Genomic DNA, 18,498 nt, shown 5'->3' on the forward strand with positions numbered 1-18,498 from the left:
TGGTCAGAATTTGTCAGTGAGTCAGCTTCCTTATATCTTGCCCCCTCTGCCAACACAGGACCAAAGAGAGAAAGCCAAACCAGTCCCATAAGAAGCCTGGCTTCTGGTTAACCCACTGCAATGACCTCCATTCAGAGCATATCTAAAGCCTTCCCTTTTTTTCTGCTGTGAAGCTTTCCCACTTCTCTGCCTGCCTTTGAGTCTTGGCCAGACGCAAGTGATGGTGGCGGTTCCCTGCTACAGCAAGTTCTGAATAAACAGCTTCTGTTTTTTCTCATTTGGGTGTTCTTCATCTTTTTCTATACCTTTTTACCTTGAAGCTCTATGTTTTCTCTCTTTTTTTTTTAAAGAGGGTTTTCAGAAGGAAGTGGAGTTACAAGTGGCTCAGTCCATCATCTTCAACTGGAGATCTCTTTTTGTGCTCTTTTCTCTGGGACCTAGATGTCAGAGACTACCCTTTAGTTCCCACCCCCACCTCCAGTAAGCTCCCCACATAACCTTTGTTTTTTTCTCCTTCTTGCAAACCTAGATGCAAAACTCAATACCATAAATTCAAATTCCTCCAAAGAATCTACTGGAGGCATTCTGTCGTGGCTCAGCAGTTAATGAACTGGACTAGCATCCATGAGGCTGCAGGTTCGAACCCTGGCCTTGCTCAGTGGGTTAAGGATCCAGTGTTGCCGTGAGCTATGGTATAGGTCACAGATGTGGCTCGGATCCCGTTTGCTGTGGCTCTGCTGTAGGCCGGTGGCTACAGCTCCGATTTGACCCCTAGGCTGGGAACCTCCATATGCCACGGGAGTGGCCCAAGAAATGGCAAAAAGACAAAAAATAAAAAAATAGAATAAAAATAAGGTCCTGCTCTGTTACACGTTGACTTTTTTTTTTTTTTGGCCACTCCATTCTGTATGGAGTTCCCAAGCCAGGAATCAGACCCCAGCCACAGTTGCAACCTATGCCACATCTGCGGCAATGCTGGATCCTTTAACCCACTGTGCTGGACCAGGGATCAGACCTTCAGTCCCCATTGTGCTACAGCAGGAACTCCTACACATTGGCTTCTAACAGCACAGATATTTGGGTAGTTCCAATTTAGGGCTATTATTAAGTACAGGTATGAGATTTTTTTTGTGCGTGTCCTTTTAGTGAATGTATGTACACATTTCCCATGGATATATACCTACGAGTGAATTTGTTAGTTCAAAGGCCATGCATATTTTCAGGAGTTCCTCTTGTGCTACAGCGGAATTGAATCCAACTAGTTACCATGAGGTTTCGGGTACGATCCTTGGCCTTGCTCAGTGGGTTAACGATCCCGCGTTGCTGTGGCTGTGGTGTAGGCTGGCAGCTACAGCTCCGATTCTACCCCTAGCCTGGGAATCTCCATATTTCATGGGTGAGGCCATAGAAAGCCAAAAAAAAAAAAAAAGCTTTGCATATTTTCAGCTTTAGTCGATACTGTGAAACAGCTTAACAAAGTGACTGTACACTGCAGCAGCGCTGGTTGCTCCCGTCTTGCCAATACTTGGTATTTTTTGTGTTTCATTTTAGCCTTTCCGGTGGTATATAATGGTATCTCACCGTGGTTTTAATTTGCATTTCCTGTTTACTTTTTTGTTTGTCTTTTAGGTGTTCAGGATGGAGCAATGAAATGCAGGGGGTTCTCTATACCTCCCAAAATATTTTCCCTTATGGATAATAATCTAATAATACGTAGAACCTTTTTCCTGTATTGGAGGCAAAACAATATAGAGGATGAGGGCAACAAGCTTTGCAGTTAGACATACTGAGGTTTGATTTCCAGCTCCAATTCTTACTTGTTGTTACCTGAGTAATTTATTTGACCTTTCTCCATTTTATGTAAAATGGCACTAATAATAGTACTGTCTCATGAGGTTGTGAGGATTAAAGAGATAAAATATGTAAAACGTTTTGCAAAGTTCCTAGTACACTGTAAGCACATAATCACCAAGTGGCAGCTATTATTATACCTTACATCGTTTCTGTGCAGCACATTACATTTCTCCTTCTATTTTACACATTCTATGACAAAGCAACAGCACATGGCATACATTAGCTGCCTCACATATAAAAGTTAATGATAAAGACTGGTTGAATTAAAGATTTTAAATAGAAATAGAAGGTACTGTGGTTATCGTTATAAAACATGGCATAATGGCTATAGTAACAAAATGCACTCCTAATGAGGAATACATTATTTAAACAAGTGTTTCTTCTATTTACCTTCATCATTTAACAGTTGAGGAAAATAAACGCGGTAGAGAAACACCGCTAATTAGTAATTAGTAATTACATATCCCATATTGCATTTGTGAGGGTTCCAGAGGCTTCCTTAAAACCAAAACTCTAAAATACTACCCAGAAACAAACGCAAAAGCCACTTTTCTGAAAAGATTTTTAAGCTTTTCTAATTTTAACAGACCCTTTGTTCAGCAGTGGAGAAACTGGGGAGGCAACAGCTGCCCCAGCTGCTTCCGTACAAGATGGCGTCGCCCAATTGTACACCCCAGCTGGGGTTACGTCCTCTTAGCCGGTCACAAGACCGGAAGTGGTTTCGGTCCTAGTGGATCCGGGTGGGTGCATGCAGGTGGCCAAAGAGGTTCCAGTGCTTCAGCGTGAGGTGCCGCAGGTGTTCCAGTCGAGTCCGGGGCCGCAGGTAAGTGAGAATTAGCGGCCGGCAGGGCCTTTCTCCACGCTCGTGCAAGCAGCGGAGAGGGATTCCTGTGCAGACTAAGGAGAGGGCTCGTGAAAGCTGGCGACATCTCCGTGTGCGGGGGCGACTGATTGCGGGGACCTCGTTGTCCCCAAGCGACTTGGCCCTGCCCCTCTCCCCGCCCCCCGGCGCGGCCTCCGCTCCCTCCTCGCCCGCAGCGGGGGCGGTTCAGGGTCCAGGTGCGGTGCGGGGGCTCTCTCCTCCTTACGTGGCCTCCCATGACCTTCCCCGGGCTGCCTTTTCGGACCTCTTTTTGTTCTCTCTAGGGATACCTGCTAAACCTTCGTTATTTCTTGACCCAGTTAGCAAAAAAGGAAGCACCACCCGCAGCTTGTGGCAACTTATTGGGCGCTGCATGTTGCAGGCGTCCACTGTTACAGTTCCGTCCCCTTGGTTCGTGGGGACCTACCCCCGCCCCCATTGTTTTACCCCTTTTCCCCCAGACCACACCCGCTTCTCTGGGTCTTGCTCGGAGCCACTTCTTTCTCTTTTCATATCCCTGGGATCGTTGAAAATTAAACCCTTAATGATTATTTATTACAAAATTGATACATGCTTGTTGAAATAGAAACACCCAAACCTTTATAAGCTTTTGATATACGAATGAACACAACCTCACTTAGGTATGCACTCCTTGAAAACACTTTATTTATACTGTGATTTTTTAGTTCTATCTTTATAAAGATAGAAGAAACTGCACTGAAAGGTTTTGTTAATATCAAAGTTATGAAGTGTAAGAGAAAGAGGTTTAATAGGGAGAAGGAATTACTCATTTTCGTCAGGTTGAGCTTGTTTTTTTTTTTTAAGTGTTCTTTTATATTTATTTGAATTGTAATCAATGCATACAATCGCGTCAAAAATTTAAACAAAATAGATCTTTTTTTGACCCATCTCTTTCCATCTCCATCTTTTCTTCTTTCCCCTCAAGTAAAAACTGCTATTTGGGGTGGTTTTTTTGTTTGTTTGTTTTCTGTTTCTTTTTCCTTACATCTGTTGACATGTGTTTGTATATAAGTATGTAAGATTTTGTGTTAAACTTTTACAAGTGCATATTTTGCAAATGTGACCTTTTGTACCTATCCGACAACTATTCTTTTTATGCCTAAAAGTGGGTCTTGGAACACTTTCTTTGTCAATATGTAGACATCGACCATGTTCTTTCTGCTTGCTTTGTAAACTCCAGAGTATGTTAAGATTCCGCAGGGAGTTCCCGTTGTGGTGCAGCGGAAATGAACTCTACTAGTATCCATGAGGATACGGGTTCGATCCCCGGCCTCGCTCAGTGGGTTAAGGATTCGGCGTTGCCATGAGCTGTGGTGTAGGTCACAGACACAGCTCAGATCCTGTGTTGCTGTGGCTCTGGCATAGGCCAGCAGCTGTAGTTCCAATTCAACCCCTGGTCTGGAAACTTACATATGCCGCCACGGGTGTGGCCCTAAAAAGCAATACATAAGTAAGTAAGTAAGTAAGTAAATAAATAAATAAATGAAATTCCATGGTATGTGAGATTCTATAGGTTGCTTGCAGTTTTTCACTTTTAGACACTTCCACCCTCACACTTGCGGGAGCATTTCTCAAGGCTAGAAACCTGCAGGTGGACTTGCTGGGTGGGAGGGTGTGGATATTTCATGCCGAACTGCCCACTAACAGTGTATAGCGATATCTATTTTCCCAGCTCTTTTACACATTTGATATCAGTATTTTTTACTTTTACCAATCTGATGGGTAGATAATGATTCTAGTTTGGTGTTTTAATTTGTATTTCCCTAGTTATTAGTGCAATTGAACATCTTTTCATGGTTGTTGGCTGTTTGTATTTACTTTTTTGAGAAAGTCTCATTTCTTTTGGGTTGTCTTTTTCTGTATAGTAGTGTTTTATATGTTCAGGATATTACTCGTTTGTCGCTTAAATATGTTTGAGATATTTATTCACAACATAGTGCATTTTAAAGTTACTTATCTTTTAACCATAGGGCGTCTTTGTTGAACCAAAGTTGTAAATTTTGTGTTGAAATGTATCAGTCTTCTACTATTCGAATTTTGTATTTTGTGGCTATCACCCCACCCCAGTGTTCTTCTCTCTCTCTCTCTTTTTTCTTTTTTTTTTTTTGGTGGCCCTGCCACATGTGGGATCCAACCCACCCACAGCTGTAATCATAGCCACAGCAGTGACAACACCGGATCCCAGTGAGCAACAAGGGACCTCCTCCCATTGGTTCTCAAATGGGAGATATTTTGCTTTCTAGGAGCCATTTGGCAGTGTCAGGAGACCTTTTTTGGGCTGTTTTCTAGTGGGTAGGAGCCAGGGATGCTGCTAACCCTCCTGAGTAAACAGGAAAGCCCCTGCAACAAAGAATTTTTCTGGCCTAAAATGTCAATAGTACTGAAATTGAAAAACTCTGTTCTACCTTAAGGCAGAGCTTTCTCTTATAACTATGCTTTCTTCTTTAATTTCTTATATGTTAGAGTTTTTTTCTAATTCTCGTGTGTTTGTGTGTGTGTGTGAGAGAGAGAGAGAGAGAGAAGGATGTGTGCATAATTGTTCTTTTCTAAATAATGTCACTGAATATTCAGTCCATTCTTGACCTATTAATCTAAGATTCCACATAAATCGTGTACTAATTTCTCACCCCATGCACACAGATTCTGGAGTCAATCTTCTGTTCTTTGTCCTAATTTCCTATTTTGCTGGATCAATACCACAACATCTAATATTCAATATGTATTATACTTTGATATCTAAAGTCTATTTAGGTCTATAAAAACCTAAGTAGGGTAAATAGTCCCTAATGGTTATTATTGTTATTTTAATGGAAGTCATATGCTTTTTCAGCTCACAGATTTATTCTTTATGGTTTTGGGGATAGTCTTACAGTTTCTTTGCCAGACTAATTTTAGAATCAGGTTGTCAAATTCTTCTTCCTTTTTTTTTTTTTTTTTTGGTTTTTATGGCCTCACCCTCAGCATACGGAGATTCCCAGGTTAGGGGTCTAATCCGAGCTACAGCTGCTGGCCTTACACCACAGCCATAGCAACACAAGATCCGAGCCGTGTCTTCGACCTATGCCACAGCTCAAGGCAATGCCAGATCCTTAACCCACTGAGCAAGGCCAGGGATCGAACCCACAATCTCATGGTTCCTCGTCAAATTTGTTTCTGATGCGCCACGACGGGACTCCAAATTCTTTTTTTTTTTTTTAATGGCTTTATTGAGATGTAATTCACGCGATTCATTGTTTGAAATGTACGATTCAGTGATTTTTAGTATATTCACAGTTATGCAGCCATCACCACAATCTAATTTTAGAACATTTTTACCATTTCGCATGGAAAGCCATACCTATAGCAGTCACTCCCTTCCCATTCTCCAATACCCTAGCCCTAGGCAACTGCTAATCTCTTTGCCTTTGTAGATCTGGGTATTTCCTATAAATGGAATCATACAATTTGTGGCCCGTTGTGACTGGCTTCTTTCACTCAGCACAGTGTTTTCAAGGTCCATCCGTGTTGCAGCATGTGTCTGAACGAGTCTTTTTTATTGCCAAATAAAATTCCATCCTGTGGTGTGTTTTCCCTAGGGCTGCAGGATCAAAGTAAGACAAACTATGGGTTAGAATAACAAAGGTATTCTCTCACAGTTCTGGAGGCTTTAAAGTCCAAAGTCAAGGTGTGTGTAGGGCTGTGTTCTCTCTGAGAGCTCCGGCAGAGAATCCTTTCTTGCCTCTTTCTAACTTTGGTGGTTGCCAGCGGTCCTTGCCATTCTCTGGCATTCCTTGGCTTGCAAGTACATAACTCCAGCTTCTGCCTGTCCTCACATGGCCTTCTTCCCAGAGCATCTGTCTTCACATCGCTATTGTCTGTGTACAGGTCTGTCTCTGTGTCTCTTCTCCCCTTCATGGAAGGACACCAATTATATTGGATGAAAGGCCCTCTACTCCAGCATGGCCTCATTTTAACTTGATTAGGTGTGCAGAGGCCTTTTCCAAACAGGGTCACGTTCATATGTACTGGGGGTTAGGATTTCACTGTTTCTTTGGGGAACACAGTTTTGGGGGGAACCCATAACTTGTGGATATGCTACTTTTTAAATTTTTTTTAAAATTTTTTGTCTTTTTAGGGCTGCACCTGTGGCATATGGAGGTTCCCAGGCTAGGGGTCGAATTGGAGCTGCAGCCACTAGCCTACATCACAGCCCACAGTCACTTTGTCGGGTCCAAGCCGAGTCTGTGACCTACACCATAGCTCAGCAACACCAGATCCTTAACCCACTGAGCAAGGCCAGGGATTGAACCTGAGACCTCATGGATGCTAGTCAGATTCGTTTCCCCTGAGCCCTGACGGGAAATCCCCATGTTACATTTTATTTATTCATTCATCAGCTGATAGACATTTGGGTTGTTTCCATATTTGGCTTTTATGAATAATGCTGCTTTGAACTTTTGTTTGGACATGTATTTTCATTCATATGGCAGCTCTATGTTTAATTGTTTTTTAAAGGAACTGCCAGATGATTTGTTCAAGCAGCTGTGCCATTTTATTTCCCATCAGCAATGTATGAGTGTTCTAATTTCTCCATTATTGCCGTTCTTATCATCGGGTCTTTTTAATTAGAACCATCCTAGTGGGTGTGAAGCAGTATCCTTTGTGGTTTGATTTGCATTTCCCTAATAGCTAATGATGTTGAGCATCTTTTCATGTGTTTATTGGCCACTTGTATATCTGCTTTGAAGACATGTCTATTCAGATCCTTGCCTATTTTTAATTGGTTTGTCTTTTTATTACTGAGTTGTAAGAGTTTTTACATGTTCTAGATACATGCCCTTACCAGATATATGATTTGCAAATATTTTCCCCCATCCTGTGGCTATTTTTCATTTTCTTGATGGTCAATTCACTTTTTTAAAAGTTTTTTAAAAATTAAATTTGTGTTTAATTTATTTACCTTATTTTGAGTATTTCTGTAAACGATCTTCTTTATTAAAGAAAATAGGGTGATTATAGTACCTTATGTAGAGAGTTGTTGAAAGGATTAATGTATACATGAATAAACATGAGCATACATGAGTATGCACCTAAAGAGCCCGGCACAGGTACATACTCTGTAAGTGATAGCTGCCGTAATACGTCTCTGCTCATCCGTAAAGTTTACGGTAAAGTTTTCTGTTTTTCTTTGTATTGATCTTGCACATTTCTTGTTGAGTTTATACCTAGGTTTTGTGTGTGTACATGTGGTGGTTGTTTTAAAACATGTAGTTTGTATTTTTATTTTATTTTTTATTATTTATTTATTTTTGCTTTTTAGGGCCGCACCCACGGCATATGGAGGTTCTCAGGCTCAGAGTCTAATCGGAGCTACAGCTGCTGGCCTGCATCACAGCTACAGCAATGCCAGACCTGAGTAGCGTCTTGGACCTACACCACAGCTCACGGCATCACCCGATCCTTAACCCACTCAGTGCGGCCAGAGATCGAACCTGCGTCCTCATGGATACTAGTCAGATTCTTAACCCACTGAGCCACAGTGGAAACTCCAGGATTTTCTTTTTTTAAGGTTCCAATTTTAATTTTTAAAAATTTTTAATTTTTTTTTTGCTTTTTAGGGCTGTGCCTGTGTCATATGGAAGTTCCTGGGCTAGAGGCTGAATCAGAGCTGCAGCCACCGGCCTGCACCACAGCCACAGCAGTGCAAGATCTGAGATCTGTCTACGACCTACACCGAAGCTCAGAGCAACGCCAGATACTTAACCCACCGATCGATACCAGGGATTGAACGCACATCCTCATGGATACTAGTCAGGTTCATTACTGTGGAGCTACAACAGGAACTCCTAATTTTTTTTTATCATGGAGTATAGTTGATTTATAATGTATTAGTTTCAGGTGTACAGCAAAGTGATTCAGTTATACACATAAATTGTCTATTCTTTTTCAGATTCTTTTCCCATATAGGTTATTACAAAACATAGAGTGAAGTTCCCTATGCTATACAGTAGGTCCTTGTTGATTATCTTATTTTATATATAGTAGTGTGTTTATTTAATCCCAAACTCTTAATTTATCCCTTTCCCCTGTTATGAATGGGATATATATATATTTTTTTCCCTTTTTTGGCTGTCCTGTGGCATATGGAATTCCCGAGCCAGGGATTAGATCCAAGCTGTGCAACCTGTGCCACAGAGGTGGCAACACTGGATCCTTAACCAACTGTACTGGGCCAGGGATTGAACCTACATCCCAGCACTGCAGAGATGCTGCTGATCCTGTTGAGCCACAGCAGGAACTCCTTCATATTTTTATAATGGATTTGAAAAGCTTGATTTTGGAGATTTGAATCTGACTAGGAACCATGAGGTTTCGGGTTCGATCCCTGGCCTCGCTCAGTGGGTTAAGGATCTGGCTTTGCGGTGAGCTGTGGTGTAGGTCACAGATGTGGCTCAGATCTGGTGTTGCTGTGGCTCTGGTGTAGGCCGGCGGCTACAGCTCTGATTAGACCCTTCGCCTGGGAACTTCCACATGCGAGGGTGCGCCCTGGAAAAAAACAAAAAGACAAAAAAAAAAGCTATGGGTTTTATATTCATCAGACTTTCAAAACTTCAAGTTGTAAAAGTTGTGACTTGTTTACTTCTCCAGGTGATTCTGATGCCGCCATTCTCTTAGGTTCTTTTCCATTCTGCCTTCTTTTGCCCTGATTTGGGTCTCCTTCCTCTCTTGGCTCTACTATTGTGAGTCTTCTAATGGGTCTGCCTACCTCCAGCCTTGCCCTCCTCCAATCTGGCAGCCACACTGCCACCATGGTGTTCTTTAACTATGAGCCTGAACTTGTCACTTCTCTTATAGGTCTGTTACTGGCTCCCCACCACCTATAAGGTTTTATCTTACAGGGTAAGATAAAGCTCCTCATGACTTGGCCTGTATTCACTCCTTCCAGCAGCATCCGTCTCTGTTTCCTTACTTACACATTATGCTCTTGCAGGGCGCTATCCAGGAGACATATAATGTGAGCCCATAAGTAATTGAAAGCTTTCTAGTAGCCACATTACAAGCAATTTTAACAGGGTTTAAAGTTATAGCCAGTATATCCAAAACATTATTTCAACGTAAGATGTAAGAATTTAATATGGAATTAATTGAGATAGAAAGTATAATGGAGGTTACCAAGGGCTGGGGAGGGAGGAATGGGAAGTTATTGTTTAATGGGTACAGAGTTTGTTTGGGATGATAAAGCAGTTCTAGAAATGGATAGTGGTGATAGTTGCATGATATTGTGAATGCAGTTATGCCACTGAATGATCCGCTTAAAAATAGTTAAAATGGTTCATTTCGTGTTATGTATATTTTACTACAATGAAAAAGGTCACCTTAAAAATCAATACGGAGGAGTTCCCGTTGCGGCTCAGTGCTAACAAACCCTACTAGTATCCATGAGGATGCAGGTTCAATCCCTAGCCCTGTTCAGTGGGTTAAGGATCTGGAGTTGCCATGAGCTGTGTTGTAGGTCGAAGACGTGGCTTGGATCTGGCGTTGCTGTGGCTATGGCGTAGGCCAGCAGCTGCAGCTCCTATTCAACCCCCAGCTTGGGAACTTCCATATGCTATGGGTGCAGCCCTTAAAAAAAAATATGAAAATTATCAGTAAGATATTCTTCCTTTTTTTCAAGAGTAAGTTTTCAGAATTCAGTATTTTATGCTTAAAGTACATGTTAAATTTGCTTGAACTTTTTCACCTGTACCATGATGCTTCGTGCCTTTTGTATCCTTGCACATTCTGTTCCCTCTGCCCAGAGCACCCTTCCCTCTGCCGGGTGCACCTGGAGAATGTTTGCTCATTTTTTAATGCCAGTCCCAATCTCAGTCCCAATCCACCCACTCTTTCCTCTTGGCCATCCTTGTACTCGCCTGTGTCTCTGTAGTTGGTGTTATCCCACTGTATTGCAGTTTCTTCAATATACACGTTTCTACTTTTCTGAAGCCTGCATTTTTTTTTTTTGTCTTTTTAGGGCTGCACCTGAGGCATATGGAGGTTCCCAGGCTAGGGGTTGAATCAGAGATACACCACAGCCACAGCAACACAGGATCCAAGCCTCATCTTCGACCTACACCACAGCTCACAGCATTGCTGGATCCTTAACCCACTGAGCAAGGCAGAGGATTGAACCTGCATCCTCATGGATGCTAGTCAGATTTGTTAACTGCTGAGCCAGGACGGGAACTCCTTGCAGCCTGCATTTTTGAAAGCAGATTGTGCCTTTTAACTCTTTTTACCCAGAGTCTAGCACAATATCTGGTTTATTGAAAGTGCTACATACATGTTTGCTGAATAAATCCTTTGGGAATCTCTCCCCCAATCTCTCCATATAAAAATGAAATAGTCAGGTCTTTTTGTGTTGCTAAGACTTCCTTCACATGGGGGTACCCCACTTGCTCCTTCCATTTCTCCATGTGGCCCTTGTTCACAGGCCATGCATGATCAAGAGTAAGTAGGAACCTGACTGTGTGCTTTGGAATTCCATGTCTGAGGGAGCCCTTCTCAGTGGAAGCAAATTAATAATACTCTGTTTTTTAAACTTTTCTGCTTTAATGTAACCTCATTTTAGTGTTAAGTATAGAGATAGAATGAAATACAAAAATAAATTTGAAAAATGAATTAATAAAAACATGTTAGGAGATGATAATTTCTTTGAAAACAGAAATTCACTTTTTTATACAAAAACATGTTTAAGTTGGGAGGGAAGGTGCAATCAAGATGTAAGTTGGTCAGGGTTCCTGCTGTGGTGCAGCAGGTTAAGGACCTGGTGTTGCCACAGCTGTGGCATAGGTTGCAGCTGTGGCTCAGGTTTGACCTTTGGCCCAGGAACTTCCATGTGCTGTGAGTGTGGCTAAGAAAAAAAAAAAAGATGCAAGTTGGTCTCAAGGGATAAAATGTTTGGATAAAACAAACAAAAGGAAATTTAGAAGAAAGAAATGTAAAATTTATTTGTTTATTTGTCTTTTTAGGGCTGCACCTGAGGCATATGCAAGTTCCCAGGCTAGGAGTTGAATAGGAGCTATAGCTACCAGCCTGCACCACAGCCACAGCAACTTGGGATCTGAGCCACATCTGTAACCTACACCACAGCTCATGGCCATGCTGGATCCTTAACACACTGAGCGAGGCCAGGGATTGAACCTGCATCCTCATGAGTTCCAATCAGGTTCATTACCACTGAGCCATGACGGGAACTCCAAGAAATGTAAAATTTTGGATTTAAGTGCAAAATATAAATTACAAACATACAAAATGTAAATGCAATCTGATTTCAGTGAATTTTAATTTATCACAAATTTGATATGACTTATCAGTTTAATTCTTATCTTCAAAAATCTGTCATTTCATCTAGCATTACTAAAATATAGGGTCCAGACACTGCAAAGTAATAGTACCCAGGAAGTCCACACACAGTTAAAGTTATAGCCAGTATATCCACAAACATTATCAAGAATTGAATACAGACCTGGGTGTGTACATGTGGTGGTTGTTTTAAAACATGTAGTTTGTTTTCCATGTCTCAAGAATTGAATACAGACCTGGGTGTCACCTTTAAGAAATTCCCGTTGTGGCTCAGTGACTAGTATTCATGAGGACTCAGGTTTGATCCTGGCCTTTTTCAATGGTTAGGGAACTGGTGGCGTTGCCATGAGCTGTGGTTTCGGTTGCCAACGTGGCTCAAATCCTGGGTTGCTGTGGCTGTGGTGTAGGCCAACAGCTACAGCTCTGATTCGACCCCTAGCCTGGGAACTTCCACACTCCACCAGTGAAGCCCTAAAAAGCAAACAAAACGAAAACCAAAAAAACAACCACAGGCTTCAGAAAAGTAGAAACATGTGTATTGAACAAACTGCAATACAGTGGGATAACACAACTACAGAGACACAGGCGAGTACAAGGATGGCCAAGAGGAAGAGTGGGTGGATTATATCTGAGATTGGGACTGGCATTAAAAAATGAGCAAATTCTCCAGGTGAACCCGCAGAGGGAAGGGTGCTCTGGGCAGAGGGAACAGAATGTGCAAGGATACGAAAGGCTGTTTAGAAGATCTAGCCACAACGGTGAGTGGCCTATAAACTAGTGATAAGCTAGGTCACAGGGAGGCTGGTTGGGTTAAGTAGAAGGTACTAAGGGCATCTAAAGCTGTCTTCACATGTTTCACATGCTCTCAGGAGGGATGAACACTTTTGTCATTTCAGAGGCCGGCCGAACATCAAAAGAGCAGTTTCTGTGTAGGGAACTTTACAGAATGCAAGGATTTTCCAAAAAAACTGCCTCATAAGATAATGAACTCTCTCTCTCGAGCTATTCAGGTAGAGCCCAGGTCATGATCCGTCAGGATTACCAAGGAAGGAAATCTTGAATTGTGTGGGAGCTGAATCTGGCTCCTAAATTTTAGCTCGTGATCTTTTTTTCTTTTCTTTTTTTTTGCTTTAAAAGAGTTCTCTAGTTTATGGAGCCCCAGTAGTACGCCAAGTGCTAGGTAAAGTATTCTTTTCTTTTCTTTATTTTCTTTTCTTTTTTTTTTTTTTAAGGCCTCACCCTCAGCCTATGGAGGTAGGTTTCCAGGCTAGGGTCAAATGGGAGCTACAGCTACAGCGTACACCACAGCCACAGCAACACTGGTCCTTAACCCACTGAGCAAGGCCAGGGATCTAACCTGCGTCCTCATGGATGCTAGTTGGGTTCGTTAACCCGAGCCATGACAGGAACCCCATATTTTGATCATCTTACTTAAGCCTCACCATATTCCTACATGGTAGATATGATCTTCCCCATTTTACTGATGAGGAAACTGAGGCTTAGAGAAGTTCGTAAATTGCCCAAGTTTATGAAGCTAGCACATGGCAGAGGCTGGATTTGAACCCGCAGTATTTGACTCTAGGGCTCATGTTATTGTGCTACTCTCTGAACAACTTAACATATTTAATTCATTAAAATGAGATTTGTTTCAGGAATATAATCATTATCTTAATGTTAAATGGGATATTTACATTGTCTCTCTCTCTAAAAGCACCACTAAAAAACTTATATTTTTCTGGTATGGAATTTGAAAAACCAAAACTATTTATAATCCTGCTCCCATTAGTACCCTATTGTCAGTTTGTGTTCAATTCTTTCTACAGTTTTTTTTTTTTTTTTTTTTTTTTTTAGTAAGCAGGGCAATTCCTTTCAGTCACTGGAGATGGCGAGCATTGAAAGCTTTGGATCCCAGAGCAAGTCCTTGGGAGGTGTTTAATTGGTTTGGGTTGCTGTAATAGAATATGAAGACTGGGTGCCTTATAGACAGCAAAATTTCTCATGATTCTGGAGGCTGGAAGTCCAGATCGTTTGCCAGCGTGGTTGGGTCCTGGTGAGAGCTCTTTCCTGGCTGAGACTGTCCACACTCTTTTTTTTTTTTAAAGGGCCGCACCCATGGAATGTGCAAGTTCTCAGCGTAGGGGTTGGATCAGAGCTGCAGGGGCTGGCCTATACCACAGCCACAGCAATGCAGGATCCAGCCATGTGTTTGACCTACACGACAGCTCATGGGATGCTGGATCCTTAACCCACTGACAAGGATCAAACCCACATCCTCATGAACACTAGTCAGATTTGTTGCCACTGAGTCACAATGGGAACTCCTATCCACCACTTCTTTTTTTTTTTGTTTTTTGACATTCTCGGGCCGCTCCTCGTGGCATATGGAGTTCCCAGGCTAGGGTGAATCAGAGTTGTAGCCGCCGGCCTACGCCAGAGCCACAGCAAGCGGGATCTGAGCCGAATCTGCAACCTACAGCACAGCTCATAGCAATGCCAGATCCTTAACCCACTGAGCAAGGCCAGGGATCAAACCCGCAACCTCGTGGTTCCTAGTCGGATTCGTTAACCACTGGGCCACGACAGGAACTCCCCTGTCCACCACTTCTTATTGTATCCTCATGTGGCAGAGATCAGAGGGTAAGCAAGCTTATTCTGAGTGACTTTTTAGGCACTCATCCCATTCACATGCCTCTTCTGGTCTGAATTACCTTCCAAAGCTCTGCTTCCTATACCATCCCACTGGAGGGTGGATTTCCATATAAATTTTGAGGGGCATAGACATTTGGTCCATAACACGAGGTTTGATTTTTTTCACTCTAGCCCATTTGAACCATATTGCTTCTTTTAGCATCAGACTCAATAAGGAAAAAAAAATTTTTGTTTCCTATGAATAAATAGATTTTGATGATTGAATTAGAAACATTTATCATAAAATGTTAACATGCAATACCTTGAATTGAGTTTTTTTCATTCAATAATATTTATTGTTATTAGCTCTGTGCTTAGTTGCGAGGAAATTAATAATAAATAAGCCATGAAGCAGTAAGTGGTGAAAAGCAGTTAAGGTCCCTGTTTTCATGGGGTTTACATTCTGTGGGAAAGACAGAAAGTGAATAAACCAACAGTCATTATTCATCAGGCCAGCGGGAAAAAAATCAGAATATCCCTAATTTTGATAATTACATACAACCGTGTAACCCAAGCCTCTTCAAGACATAAAACTTTACCACAATTCCAGAAAGTTCCCTCATGCCTGAAATGCTTCTCCTTAGAATTTGGCATCCCTGGCTCCTTTTTGTCATTCAGTGCTCAGCTTTTAAAAGTCTCTTCCCTGTATCCACCCCTCCCGAGGCAACTACTATTCAGATTTTTTTCCCCACCGTTGATTGGTTTTAGCTGTTCTAGAACTTTATATAAATAGATTATACAGTATCTCTTTTGTATCTGGCTTCTTTCACGAAGCCTGATGTTATTTGAGATCCATCCAAGTCACATGGACCAGTATTCATTCCTTCTTATTACTGATTAGCATTCCATTGTATGGATGTACACTTGGACTGTTTCCAGTTTGGGCGTTATGATATTCTTTTCTTTTTCTTTTTTTCTTTTCTTTTCACATCCGAGCCTGTGGCATATGGACGTTCCCAGACTTAGGGGTCAAATCTAAGCTGCACCTGCTGGCCTACACCACGCCACAGCAACACCAGATCCGAGCCACATCTGTAACCCAACCGCAGCTTGTGGCAATGCTGCATCACCCACTGAGAGAGGCCAGGGATTGAACACAGATACTATGTAGGGTTCTTAACCTGCTAAGCCACCAGCGGGAACTCCTGAATATTCTTATACAAGTTTTTTCGTGGATAAATTTAATTTATCCAGCTTGGGACGCAGAGAACTGGACCAAAGCTGACCTCCTCATATTCCAGATCTCATTATGTGGATACTGAGTTTCTCATCCATCCTCTGTGTCTCTCCTCTCATATTTGCTGTCTCTTTATCTCTGTGTGGCATTCTGGGAGACCTCCTCAGATTTATCCTCTCAGTAACTCTTTATGTCTGATCTACTGTTTAACCTGTGAGTATTGAGTTTTTAAAAAAATTTAACAAGTACTTTTCATATCTAGAAATTCTACATTTAGTTGCCTCCTGTTCATGTTTTTTATCTTATTTTCCTGATTGTTACTTTGAAGTCTCTTTCAGGTCTCAGTATAGATTTTTTTTTTTGCTGGCTCGTGAATGATTTTTATTGGCTTTAGAGTCTTGGGGTTTTGTTGTTTGATTTGATTGTTTGTTTGTGAGCACTCTTCCAGGGGCCGATCTTCGTAAGAGTCCCGCATGTCTCCTGCAGGGCAGAAACACAGCATTGAGTGGTCAAACAGTTTTATGATCAACTCTGCCTTGTTCCAACAGAACGCACCAGTTCTGAGCATTTTAGTTTTAGTTCCTTGGCAGAGGGTTTCATTTTGCAAGGATAATGTGAACTGGGGCCCTGTATCAGTCCAGAGTGCAGATTTGAGGGGGTCTGCTCATGAGGAAATTGTTCATCTTAATTTTTAAAAGTAAATGAAAGATTCTTTATGTTCTCTAGTCTTTATGATTATTAGAAGTTTCACATACATGATTCCATGTGTAACTCCTCCTTTTTCTCTCCTCTTCCTCTATTGACCCCCTCCCTTCTTTCTCCCCACTGGTACCCACTAGTTTGTTGTCTATATAATATGATTCTGCTTTTTTTTGGTTATAGTAACTATTGGTTGTATTTTTATCATACAGTATTTGTGTTTCTCTGTCTGACTTATTTCACTTGGCGTAATGCCCTCCAAGTCCATCCATGTTCTGCACATGGCAAAATTTCCTTCTTTTTAATGACTGGGTAATTTCCAATGTATATACCATATCTTCTTTATCCATTCATCTATTGATGGACATTTAGGTTGCTTGCAAACTTTGGCAGTTGTAATAATGCTGCTGTGAACACTGGGGTGCGTGTATCTTTTCAAATTAGTGTTTTTGGCTATATCCCAGGAATGGATTGCTGGGTCATATGGTAGTTATTTTTTAGTTTTTGGCAAAACCTCCATGCTATTTTCCACAGCAGCTGCACCAATTTACGTTCCCACCAAGAGTGTATGAGGGTTACCTTTTTTCCATTATTGCCAACATTTGTTAATTGTGTTCTTTTTGATTTTTTTTTTTTTTTGGCTATGCCAATGGCATGCAGAATTCCCAGGCCGGAACTGAACCTAAGCCACGCAGGGAGGTAAAAGACCCAAATAAACATCCTGGAGTTTCTGTTGTGGCACAGTGGAATGATCCGACTGGGAACCATGAGGTTCGGTTTCGATCCCTGGCCTCGCTCAGTGGGTTAAGGATCTGGCATTGGCTGTGAGCTGTGGTGTAAGCCAGATGTGGTCTCAGATGTGGCCCGATCCTGCGTTGCTGTGACTGTGGTGTAAGCCAGCAGCCTGTAGCTCTGATTCGAGCCTGGGACCTACACCACAGCTCATGGCAATGCCAGATCCTTAACCCCCTCAGCGAGGCCAGGGATCGCACCTGCATCCTCATGGATCCTAGTTGGGTTCGTTAACCACTGGCCACAAGGAAACTCCATGTTGTCATTTCTTTCATTCTTTTTTTTTTCTGTTCTGCATCAGTGTTTCCACTCTCTGTCTCCATATCACCAATCAGTTCCTCTTTATTCATTTAGTCTATTATTGATTCCTTCTAGTGTAGCTTTCATTTCAGTTACTGTATTCTTCATCTGTTTGGTTGGTCTTTATAATTTCTAACTCTTTTGGTAAAAACTTTTGATTTTTGCTCTGGGCATCCATTCTTCTCCTGAGTTTTTTCATCTCTTCAGGTCATTACTCTGAACTCTTTGTCAGATAGGTTGTCTCTCTCCACTTCACTTAGTTCTTCTGTTTTGTTTTGTTTTTTTTTTACTCAAATGAATTTATCACATCTGTAGTTGTAAATGATCATAACAATCTGATTTCACAGGATTTCCATCCCACAGCCCAGCACATCCCCCCACCCCCAAACTGTCTTCTCCGGAGACCATAAGTTTTTCATGTCTGTGAGTCAGCATCTGTTCTGCAAAGAAGTTCAGTCTGTCCTTTTTTCAGGTTCCACATGTCAGTGACAGCATTGATGTTGGTGTCTCCTGTATGGCTGACTTCACTAGCATGATAGTTTCTAGGTCCATCCATGTTGCGAAAAATGCTGTGGTATTGGTCTTTTTATGGCTGAGTAGTATTCCATTGGTGTATGTACCACATTCTTGATCACCTCCTCTGTCGATGGACATTTAGGTTGTTTCCATGTTTTGGCTTTTGTAAATAGTGCTGCAATGACATTGGAGTACATGTGTCTTGCGAGTCATGATTTTCTCTGGATAGATTCCAGGAGTGGGGATTGCTGGATCAATGGTAGTT

The 18,498-nt window shown here is 41.8% G+C and overlaps 1 protein-coding gene across 2 annotated transcripts in view; it reads left to right on the plus strand.

The window, feature by feature from the left end:
- The first annotated feature begins 2,582 nt into the window (after nt 1–2,582).
- Nucleotides 2,583–18,498, plus strand: part of EXD2 (exonuclease 3'-5' domain containing 2) — a 59,861-nt gene continuing 43,945 nt past the window's right edge. Inside the window, exon 1 of one of the 2 annotated variants that reach the window (XM_047796169.1) lies at nt 2,583–2,677. In XM_047796169.1, the coding sequence (XP_047652125.1) occupies nt 2,603–2,677 (75 nt within the window). In that variant the 5' untranslated portion in view covers nt 2,583–2,602. The remainder of the gene's footprint in view (nt 2,678–18,498) is intronic. The other variant, XM_047796168.1, reaches the window with a different exon arrangement.

This window comes from Phacochoerus africanus, chromosome 9, assembly GCF_016906955.1.
Source record: "Phacochoerus africanus isolate WHEZ1 chromosome 9, ROS_Pafr_v1, whole genome shotgun sequence".
In the NCBI taxonomy this organism is placed as follows: Eukaryota; Metazoa; Chordata; class Mammalia; order Artiodactyla; family Suidae; genus Phacochoerus; species Phacochoerus africanus.